Source organism: Nerophis ophidion, linkage group LG25 (assembly GCF_033978795.1).
Source record: "Nerophis ophidion isolate RoL-2023_Sa linkage group LG25, RoL_Noph_v1.0, whole genome shotgun sequence".
Lineage (NCBI taxonomy): Eukaryota > Metazoa > Chordata > Actinopteri > Syngnathiformes > Syngnathidae > Nerophis > Nerophis ophidion.
In genome coordinates, this window is record NC_084635.1 from 3869384 (window position 1) to 3881638 (window position 12255).

Genomic DNA, 12255 nt, shown 5'->3' on the forward strand with positions numbered 1-12255 from the left:
TGAGGCGCTGTTGACAACGCTGTGTTTTCAAACCACTCATAGCTTGTGCATCTGTGTCAAACAGGACCTCGTCTCTTTCTGTCATGCCCCATCGACGTGGAAGGTTCCAGGGTCTGGTTCACTGATCTTTGGAATTACTCCATCATCCCCTACATGCTTGAGGCGGTACGGGAGGGACTGCAGGTAACACACACACACACACACACACACACACACACACACACACACACACACACACACACACACACACACACACACACACACATTATCATTTGGAATGGGGACCAAGTTTTTGATCATCTCTTGTGGGGACCAGCCTTTCTACAGGTTGTAGAGCAGGGGTAGGGAACCTATGGCTCGGGTGCCAGATGTGGCTCTTTTGATGTGAAGTGAATTATATTTATATAGCGCTTTTCTCTAGTGACTCAAAGCGCTTTACATAGTGAAACCCAATATCAAAGTTACATTTAAACCAGTGTGGGTGGCACTGGGAGCAGGTGGGTAAAGTGCCTTGCCCAAGGACACAACGGCAGTGACTAGGATGGCGGAAGCGGGAATCGAACCTGCAACCCTCAAGTTGCTGGCACGGCCGCTCTACCAACTGAGCTATGCCGCCGCTGCATCTGGCTCTCAGATAAATCTGAGCTGACATTGCTTAACACGATAAATAATGAATGATTCCACTTATAATCACAGTGTTAAAAATAATGTTCAAAATATAAAACATTCTCATGCATTTTTAATCCATCCATCCGTTTTCTACCGCACCTGTTCAAAAAGTTGCGTTAATGGTAAGAAGGTATTTATTATTGTTTAGTGTGGGGCTTGTCCCCCTGGGGGTTCTTCAGATCACCAAGCACCGACATTTCAGGGTTACAATATTGTTTCATTTTTCAATAAGTCTCTCAGTTGCTTTCCAGCAATTGTCTTTTTCTCTTTCGTTTTCGCTCGCGCTCTGGCTCCAGCCCCAACCCCGTCTCTCCTCCTGGCTGCTGCTTATAACATAGCGACAGGTGATTAGATAACAAGGCCCAGGTGGGCCATTTACGCACCTGTTGCTTATTCAGAGGCACACTCTAGGTCGCTGCAGGCCGGCAGGCCACGCCCCCTCCACAGTTAGCTTCAGAATAACAATGTTATTACAAAGAATAAGAGACCTGTTATACTCTAGAAATGTTGGTCTTACTTAAAAATGCACACGTTTAGTTGTGTTCAGTGTTGGAAAAAATATTATATGGCTCTTACGGAAATACATTTTAAAATATTTGGCCTTGTGGCTCTCTCAGCCAAAAAGGTTCCCGACCCGTGTTGTAGAGCCATAAAAATATGAGGTCAAATGTCCACTGCCCAGTTAGCTTCATACACGTCTTGAAATCTCTTGATTGATGAAGTAATGTGCTGATCATTCTTACTGGGGACCCTGGGGGAAAAGAGCTAATATGGGTTCATGGGCACCAAATGTAAATAATTTTGCATAATTCACACAAATTTGTACGTGACTACTGAGGACCATTTAAAAAATAAAATAAAAATGAAGTTCTAATTAAATATGACCTAATCCTCAGAATACAGCACTACAGCTGTCCTCTTATAGGAAGTTTCAGCACTTAAATTTGAAAGCAAATCCTGCATCTTCTGTGACATTACTGTAAACTGCTTTTTAGCAATAATGAAGTTGTCTGCAACTCCAACTAAGGATGGAAAATTCTGAATGTGAATCATACTTTAAAGGCCTACTGAAACCCACGACTACCGACCACGCAGTCTGATAGTTTATACAGTGGGGCAAAAAAGTATTTAGTCAGCCAGCGATTGTGCAAGTTCTCCCACTTCAAATGATGACAGAGGTCTGTCATTTTCATCATAGGTACACTTCAACTGTGAGAGACAGAATGTGAAAAGAAACATCCAGAAATTCACATTGTAGGAATTTTAAAGAATTTATTTGTGGAAAATAAGTATTTGGTCAACCATTCAAAGCTCTCACTGATGGAAGGAGGTTTTGGCTCCAAATCTCACGATACATGGCCCCATTCATTCTTTCCTTAACACGGATCAATCGTCCTGTCCCCTTAGCAGAAAAACAGCCCCAAAGCATGATGTTTCCACCCCCATGCTTCACAGTAGGTATGGTGTTCTTGGGATGCAACACAGTATTCTTCTTCCTCCAAACACGACGAGTTGAGTTTATACCAAAAAGTTCTATTTTGGTTTCATCTGACCACATGACATTCTCCCAATCCTCTGCTGTATCATCCATGTATCCATTTTGGTATAAACTCAACTCGTCGTGTTTGGAGGAAGAAGAATACTGAGTTGCATCCCAAGAACACCATACCTACTGTGAAGCATGGGGGTGGAAACATCATGCTTTGGGGCTGTTTTTCTGCTAAGGGGACAGGACGATTGATCCGTGTTAAGGAAAGAATGAATGGGGCCATGTATCGTGAGATTTGGAGCCAAAACCTCCTTCCATCAGTGAGAGCTTTGAATGGTTGACCAAATACTTATTTTCCACCATCATTTACAAAAAAATATATTTTAAATTCCTGGATTTTTTTTTTCCACATTCTGTCTCTCCCAGTTGAAGTGTACCTATGATGAAAATGACAGACCTCTGTCATCATTTGAAGTGGGAGAACTTGCACAATCGCTGGCTGACTAAATTATTTTTTGCCCCACTGTATATATCAATGATGAAATATTAACATTGCAACACATGACATTACGGCCGCTTTAGTTTAATAAATTACAATTTTAAATTTCCCGCAGTTTCCTGTTGAAAATGTCGCGTATGATGACGTGTGTTTGTGACGTTATTGGTTGGAGGGGACATATTAGCCCAGCACCACTTACGGCTAAAAGTCGTCTATTTTCATCGCATAATTACACAGTATTCTGGACATCTGTGTTGCTGAATCTTTTGCAATTTGTTCAATTAATAAAGTCAAAGTAGAAAGATGGAGGTGGGAAGCTTTTAGCCTTTAGCCACACAAACACACGGTGTTTCCTTGTTTAAAATTCCCGGAGGTGAAGCTTTACTATGGATCAGAGCGGTCAAGCGAACATGGATCCCGACTACATGTCAACCGGCAGTTTTCGGTGAGAAAATGGTGGTAATAAGTCGCCTCTTACCGGAGATCAGCGGCGCTTCTGTCCTGCTGCATCTTGGTGACTTCCCTCAACACACCCGTGACCACACCCCTCTGACTATCAGGTACTATTTGACTCACTAAACAACTAGCAACACAATAGGCAGATAAGGGATTTCCCAGAATTATCCTAGTGGCCCTGCAGTCCTGGGTTCAAATCCAGGCTCGGGATCTTTCTGTGTGGAGTTTGCATGTTCTCCCCGTGAATGCGTGGGTTCCCTCCGGGTACTCCGGCTTCCTCCCACTTCCAAAGACATGCACCTGGGGATAGGCCCCTCCCACTTCCAAAGACATGCACCTGGGGATAGGTTGATTGGCAACACTAAATGGTCCCTAGTGTGTGAATGTGAGTGTGAATGTTGTCTGTCTATCTGTGTTGGCCCTGCGATGAGGTGGCGACTTGTCCAGGGTGTACCCCGCCTTCCGCCCGATTGTAGCTGAGATAGGCGCCAGCGACCCCGAAAGGGAATAAGCGGTAGAAAATGGATGGATGGATGTGTCTTAAAACATCTGAATCGCTCTCACTGCAATCGCCTTTTTTTTTTTTTAGTCCTTCACTCTAAATTTCCTCATCCACAAATCTTTTATCCTCGCTCAAATTAATGGGGAAATTGACGCTTTCTCGGTCCGAATAGCTCTCGCTGCTGGAGGCTCACATTATAAACAATTTGAGCACGTGAGGAGCTCCACAACCCGTGACATCACGCGCACATTGTCTGCTACTTCCGGTACAGGCAAGGCTTTTTTATTAGCGACCAAAAGTTTCAAACTTTTATCGTGGATGTTCTCTACTAAATCCTTTCAGCATAAATATGGCAATATGGCGAAATGATCAAGTATGACACATAGAATGGACCTGCTATCCCCGTTTAAATTAGAAAATCTCATTTCAGTAGGACTTTAAAGGTGACTTTGTAAACAGAGCGATGTCCCCATTAAGTAAGAATTGCCAGAACACACACACACACACACACACACACACACACACACACTGAGTGCATCATATAAACACTGCTTTATTGTCCTCCTCCCCGTAGTTGTACGGCCGCAGAGCTCCTTGGGAGGACCCGGCCGCCTGGGTGATTGACACCTACCCGTGGTCGGCCACGCCCACTCCAGCCGATTGGCCCCCGCTGCTTCAGCTCCGCCCGGAGGACGTGGGTTTCGACGGCTACTCCGCCCCGAGGGAAGGTGTCCGGAAAGAGCCGCCTCAGAGCGACAGTGACGCAGACCCGCTGGTAAGCAACATGACACATTCCGATCAGGGTTTTATGCTGCCGATTCTGATACCAGTCATCCGTGAGCGAGATGGGCGATACCAATACCGATACTGAGCACATGTATTACCATATTTCCTTGAATTGCCGCTGGGTATATAGTATGTGCCTGCCTAGAATTACTGCCGAGTCAAACTCGTTTCGCAAAATATTATTTTATTAGTGCATGTCTAGAATTTCCACCGGGTCAAACTCGTCACGTCACGAGTGACACTTCACCTGTCATCATTTTCAAATTGCATGAGGCTGATTTCAATAATTTAAAATCGCATAAAGGGAAGAAGATTAAGAGCTATTCAGTAGGATTTAAGGTCCAAGCTATTGAATATGTTAAAAAGAACAGTAAGCAGCTATGTTTTATTAATATACCGTAGCTGCGTGTGTCAAATATGAGTCATTAAATGACTCCCGCCTCCTGGTGGTAGAGGGCGCTAGTGATCCTTCTTGCGACTACTCGGCTGCAGAAGAAGTGACAACAAGCAGCAAGAGTTTATTTTTTCCTCTCGCTTGCACTTTTAACATGGAGGATTACATATCTAGAATAAAACAGTTTTCTAAACTGGACTTTCAATGGAAGCAGGAGGTAATAAAGGAAGATCTCCATCGAGACAGAGAGACTTTTAAAACTGAAGAAAGATAAGGAAGACTTCTATAAACAAGTTACCGATGCTTTTGATCAGAAGGAGCTGCGCATGGACTTCATTTATAAGTAAAGGTAAGACCATAATAAAGTTTTTTTTTTTTATCAAATGTGCTTTTCATGACGGTATCCTTACATCACACTCAAATTTTTAAGCGCAGGCCTAAATTTACCGCATGCCTTTGGTAAGTGCCGTAGTGAGAAGATGTTTTAAATTAATTAGCGCCCCGGCGGCAGTTGAAGGAAATACTGTAACTAGAAAGTTTCAAGGGTATCAACCATGGCCGGCTCTACGCAGGGGCAAGAGGGGGCAGAGCCCCCTTAAATAAATGTCTTGCCCCCTCAAATCAAAATTTGAGAAAGCAAATTTGAATAAACTCACAAAATTACTACATTACAAGTTGACAAAATTATCTGCACTAGCGGAAAAATCCGCCGAAAAAGGGACACACACGATATAGTAGTGTCGGCTTCCCTCTCCTCCCTCCCTGCGCTGTGCGTGTATTCAACATTCCACAGACTGCGCAGCAGACACACACCCGCACACACCCCTCAGCCCTCAGTAAACATCCAATCACTGTTGCAGTATGAAAGTAAATGAAAAGGAAAAGTTGTCTACATTTATCATATACTTGTTAGGATGGGTGTATTTGTGTAGTCTTATCTGTCATAAACACGTTTATCGTCGCGGACTTTCGGTGCTACGGAGTTCCTTTTTTTTACAACTTGACGAGAGCAGTGACAGTGGAGGCTCTGAGCAGCAGTGGTTTGGAAGGCAGAGAGCCTCCACTGTCCCTGTAACAAGCTACAAGTCATTTATGATGCTGTTAATGAGGGTAAAAATGAAACATTTCCTGCGTAGCAGTCCTCTGCTGTCCTCTGTTCAGAGCAGAGTCCCTAGCAACGGCCCGTTTTACTTAGCAACGGTCCGGCAATCGACTGTTGGAATTATTTTTCTGTTGTTTTTCTTGTAATTCTACATAGTCAACCTTAAATGTTTCAATCTACATTTTGCAATAAACTAATTAAAAGTTTCATTTGAGACGACCAAGACACCTAAAAACAAAAACACTGCCGTTTTCATCAATTTACAAGCAAGTGTGCAACACACATACATTGGAGTGAATGAATGTTGTGCCCAGATGAGTGCCCACGTCCACTGCATGTGACAAACTGAAGACACGTGACCTGGGTCTGACAGACCCTAGTAAAGCCCCGCCCCAGGCTGTAGTCCTGTACTGTTGTTGTTTTTCTTCATCTAATCACAGCAGGTTTTTTCTGTTGTTGTTCAAGCTTACTTATTTTCTGCTCCAACTTCCAGCAGCTCACAAAGAGAAAGTTAATGCTCTGTAATGCATCCATTTTTCAGAGCATTTCAAAAGTCTAGTCCTGCTCCTGCATGTTGTAGCAATGATGCTACTGCTAGTACATCAGGGACAGCAGCTAGCAATACTGCACCTTTAGCACCAGCAAGCACTGTTTCTGCTGCACCAGCTCCCTCCCTCCCCCCCAACAAGTGCTCCCCCAAAGCAGCCTGCTCAGCTACCCAGTGACTTAAATGGCAAGGCAGCATCTCAGCCAATACTGGGTGGCTCCCCAAAGCGTGCATTTGGTCCAACATTAAGATCATTCAATCCTGCCTGGTAGCGCACACGACCATGGCTCGAGTATTCTGTGGTGCCAGACGCCTGCTTCTGTTTCCCCTGTCGGAAATATGGCAGCACTGTTAATGTTTCCCCCCCCTGAGGGATTGCCACCTTATTGTGGTCAGGGGGTTTGCGTGCCTCAGTGACCGTAAGAGCTGTACCAGCAGGAGCTTAGTCTTCAGGTGGGACACCCAAGTTGGACAGGTCTGCAGGTAGAGGCCTGACAAAGTGCAATCCACTACTCCAGAGGTGGGACACCCAAGTTGGACAGGTCTGCAGGTAGAGGCCTGACAAAGTGCAATCCACTACTCCAGGCTGGGGTTGGACACACAGCTAAAGACCCATTTCAATGTTACTATAAGCACAGAAAACAAAGTGCTAGAGCATGATGTGTACACATGATGCCCCCTTCACATTTATGACTGCCCCCTCATAAAAGCATGCCTAGAACCGCCCCTGGTATCAACACAATTTTGAAACCAGTTCCTTATCCTTTTATTGTGTGACCTCAGATGAACATGCTGATGCGTCTGAAGGAGGCGGCGACCTCGTCCAGCCCTCAGAGCTACGACAGCGACTCCAACAGCAACAGCCACCAGGACGACATCTTGGACTCCTCGCTGGAGTCCACGCTGTGATGCGTTCAGGACGCCCGGGAAGGATGGGCGTCGACAGACTTTGAGAACCCGACGCCCCACAAAATCCAGCCACCTTAATTTTGGGTGCAGGCAACCCAAATATTTATACGCCAAGAAAAAAAGAAGAGACGATTGCATTTCAGAAGACACACAAAAAAAGCGACAAGTTTTTGCTGCACTGCGTCGGTTTTGTTTCGGTTTTATTTATTTGTTTTTCACCACTGTGGCCCCCCCCCCCCCCGCCCCGCGTGGCTCCTCGGAGAAGGAGCTGGACGTCAACGCGGACGGAACAGAAGCACACGGCCTGCGAGTGTTTGGCGACGTCGTCGTGGTCAATTCTAAACCACGGTCCAGCCTGGTGGACCTGGTCATGCTGCAGTGCGGCCGACTGGCCTGCAGGGGGCGACACAGGCCGAGTGTGTCTGCTGGCGGGCAGGACGCTGATGTTGAGCCAAGTCTGCATGTTCCCTCTGTGGAGACACACTTCTCAGCCTGTTTGTGTGTGGGATGATGAGTATTAGGGGTGTACCGATCAGTCCGATATCAGCAACAACAACAACAAGTATCAGATTATATCCACTATCTCTGATACAAGCACTCCTATGGCTAGTTCATCGCTAAATGTCCTCCAAAGGACACGCAAAGTTCTTGTATTTGAGTCAAGACACTTAAAAAGGTATGAACTCGCAGCTACACAGCAGCTAAGCACACAATCGCCGACAAGCTCGACATGCGCAATCAATGTCCTTGATTGAAAACGAATGCGATGAGGTGGCGACTTGTCCAGGGTGTACCCCGCCTTCCACCCGGTTGTAGCTGAGATAGGCGCCAGCGCCCCCCGCGACCCCGAAAGGGAATAAGTGGCAGAAAATGGATGGATGGATGCAGTTTAAAGCAATATAAGGAAGTATTACATAATTACACTTCGACATCCAGTAACAAACGTGTCCGCATCGCTGAACTTGCTGCATCATGAGCTTCACTCGATGATTTTACTCCGTGTTGTCAAAAAAATATTTAATTATTTAAGGATGACATAACATTCCAAATGTTGAATAAGAAATAATTTGTGTTTTTCCATACATTATGTGTTGAATTAATGTCACTTAATCCAGTAACACACGTGTCCGCATCGTTCCACTTACTTAAAGGCCTACTGAAATGAGAGTTTCTTATTTAAACGGGGATAGCAGGTCCATTCTAGGTGTCATACTTCATCATTTTGCGATATTGCCATATTTTTGCTGAAAGGATTTAGTAGAGAACATCGATGATAAAGTTCGCAACTTTTGGTCGCTAATAAAAAAGCCTTGCCTGTACAGGAAGTAGCAGACGGTGTGCGCGTGACGTCACGGCTCCTCACATTGTTTACAACCATGGCCACCAGCAGCTAGAGCGATTCGTACCGAGAAAGCGAAGATTTCCCCATTAATTTGAGCGAGGATGAAAGATTCATGGATTAGGGAAGTTAGAGTGAAGCACTAGGAAAAAAAAAAAAAGGCGACAGCAGTGGGAGCGATTCAGATGTTATTAGACACATTTACTAGGATAATTCTGGAAAATCCCTTATCTGCTTATTGTGTTACTAGTGTTTTAGTGAAATTATAAAGTCATACCTGACAGTCGGAGGGGTGTGGTGACCGCCAGTGTCTCTGAGGGAAGCCGTGGAGGAGCCAAGAAAGTCGCAGCCGCCTCTTTGACAGCTGCAGGAGGACGCAAGCTCCACTCATGTCTCCGGTAAGAGCCGACTTATTACCACAATTTTCTCACCGAAACCTGCCGGTCGACATGTGGTAGAGAAACATGTTGGCTTGACCGCTCTGATCCATGTTAAAGCTTCACATCAAACAAAGAAACACCGGCTGTGTTTTGGTTGCTAAAGGCAGCTGCAATACACCGCTTTCCACCAACAGCATTCTTCTTTGACGTCTCCATTATTCATTGAACAAATTGCAAAAGATTCAGCAACACAGATGTCCAAAATACTGTGTAATTATGCGATTAAATGGGACGACTTTTAGCCGTGTGGTGCTGGGATAAAAAGTCTGCTCCAATCAATAACGTCATCATTCCGCGACATTTTCAACAGGAAACTCCGCGGGAAATTTAAAATTGTAATTTAGTAAACTAAAGCGGCCGTATTGGCATGTGTTGCAATGTTAATATTTCATCATTGATATATAAACTATCAGACTGTGTGGTCGCTAGTAGTGGCTTTCAGTAGGCCTTTAATGTCATTAATCATCATTACCACCAGGTGGTTCCAAAAAAAGACAAATCAAAAACAACTTAAAAGACCGTTGCAGACCATTGATAACAAAAAGTTTTGTGTTTTTCATAGAGGTGTGAATGTTTGGGCCCCTGACGGTTCGATCCAATTGCACGGGGTGACGATTCCATTTAATATCAATACTCGATTCAACACGATTCTTCATTCAAAACAATACTCGCAATGTATTTTCTGGTTCTATGATAGAACTTTTTTAAAAACAGGTTACAGGTTAGAAAAACTCCCTTTTAAATTAGATTTTTATAAAATGCATTTGTATATACTGTATGTATGTACATATGTGTATATATGTATGTATGTACATATGTGTATATATGTATGTATATATATATATACAGTATAAGTGTGTCTGTGTACTGTATGTTTGTGTGTATACATGTATGTATGTATATACGTATATATTTATGTATATACATGTGTGTACATATGTACTATATATATACACATATATATATGTATATTTATATATATATATGTATATTTATATATATATGTATACATAAATACACATATATATATATATATCAAGTTTACTGTGGTTAATCCGTTATACGGTTAGAGCAGAATATAGGTTAGGTCAGGAAAAAAACACAGGCTATTTCATCCCGACAAGACTTTCTTACAGGTTTTAAGTGAATTATATTTTTATTTATGTAGCGCTTTTTCTCTAGTGACTCAAAGCGCTTTACATAGTGAAACCCAATATCTAAGTTACATTTAAACCAGTGTGGGTGGCACTGGGAGCAGGTGGGTAAAGTGTCTTGCCCAAGGACACAACGGCAGTGACTAGGTTGGCAGAAGCGGGAATCGAACCTGCAACCCTCAAATTGCTGGCACGGCCACTCTGCCAACCGAGCTAAACTGCTCTTCGGGGGAGTTTTTTTGAATACATTCCCCTAAAGCGCAAGAAAACCTGCGAAACAGGCTTGTCGGGATAATATAGCCTCTGTCTGTTTTTATACACACACACATATATATATATATATACATATATACATATATATATATATGTATACACACACACATGCATTAGGTAAGGAAAAGGCACAGAGCGGCATAGCTCGGTTGGTAAAGTGGCCGTGCCAGCAACTTGAGGGTTGCAGGTTTGATTCCTGCTTCCGCCATCCTAGTCACTGTCATTGTGTCCTTGGGCAAGACACTTTACCCACCTGCTCCCAGTGCCACCCACACTGCTTTAAATGTAACCTAGATATTGGGTTTCACTATGTCACTAGAGAAAAGCGCTATATAAATATAATTCACTTCACTTATTTCATCCCGACAAGCCTGTTTCACAGGTTTTCCTGCTCTTCAGGGGAATTTATTTAAATAGTCTCCCCTGAAGAGCAGAGAAACCTGTGAAACAGGCTTGTCGGGATGAAATAGCCTCTTTGTTGTTTTCCTTACCTAACGTATATATATATATATATATATATATATATATTTTTTTTTTTATTATCAATCGATTTTGAATCCATCCATCCATCCATTTTCTACCGCTTATTCCCTTTTGGGGTCGCGGGGGGCGCTGGCGCCTATCTCAGCTACAATCGGGCGGAAGGCAGGGTACACCCTGGACAAGTCGCCACCTCATCGCAGGGCCAACACAGATAGACAGACAACATTTACACTCACATTCACACACTAGGGACCATTTAGTGTTGCCAATCAACAGATATTGTTTTTTAATTGATTTTTTTTTTTTAATCATGAATCGATTTAGAATCGGGGTGAATAAAGTCTGCATAGTTTATGTCGACGTCGTATCCGATTATCGCGGCTCCAACATGGATATCGGAAGTGAAAGAGTTGTATCGGACACCCCTAATGAACAAACAGCAAACACTGTAGCGCCATTCCCAAATCTCTCATTGGAACTTTTGTATGTTGATGTTTTGCTCGTTTTAGCGGGGCTCCTCCCACTTTGGAAGGAACCCTCAAATGGTTGCAAAAGTGGAACATTTGGATGGGTTTACTACGTGCATGTTTGATTTGGTAATACCGCCTTTTACCTCTGTGGGTTCTCGCTGTGACTTCCTGGTGTTCTCCACGCACATTGGCCCTCACAGGCTGCCGTAGCGCGCACAATTCTGCTGGTGCTGGACAAACAAAATGCCTTATTCCTTTTTTCTTGGCCTGCGAGGCTGCAGACACGGAGGGCTCGGAGTCGACACTCGCTTCAGTGTCAGCATCAATGTCCTGCGCCAGAAGCCAACGGGAGTTTTTGACTTGAAGAAAAGTTGCATGCTGGGAAGCTGGTGGGAATAAAACGAGACCACTATAGAAAATGATATATAAATGAATATATGAACGTGCTTTAGTGTTGCAAATCAGAGGTGTGTTGCTTTTATACCTCATCTTTGATCACACACTGTTCTGATTGTTATGGGAAAAAGTGTTAAATAACTGCACATGCTGCTTTGTTGATAGTCCTATTATTGAGTGGAGATTATGGTATTATGATGGCGGTTGAACGGTTAAAGTTTAAAAAAAAAAAAAAAAAAGGTCCAATATCGTGTGTTTTGAGAAACAAGCAGTTGAAAAGTAGCCAAGTTGTGTTTTTTTTTTCTTTCTTTGTCATCAATTCTATGCAACATTCATCGTAATCGCCA

At 43.6% G+C, this 12255-nt stretch overlaps 1 protein-coding gene across 6 annotated transcripts in view; it reads left to right on the forward strand.

Moving 5' to 3' along the window:
* The window catches only part of nav2a (neuron navigator 2a), a 460666-nt gene that overhangs the window by 309824 nt on the left and 138587 nt on the right, over positions 1-12255 (forward strand). For 5 of the 6 annotated variants that reach the window (XR_009804322.1, XR_009804321.1, XR_009804323.1 and 2 more), the window contains 2 exons: positions 65-183; positions 4190-4390. Coding sequence is in view for 2 of the 6 variants with exons in the window: in XM_061887615.1 (XP_061743599.1) it covers positions 65-183; positions 4190-4390 (320 nt within the window). In the remaining 4 variants the exon portion in view is untranslated. Of the gene's footprint in view, positions 1-64; positions 184-4189; positions 4391-7227; positions 9210-12255 lie in introns of those variants that run through there. The other variant, XM_061887617.1, reaches the window with a different exon arrangement.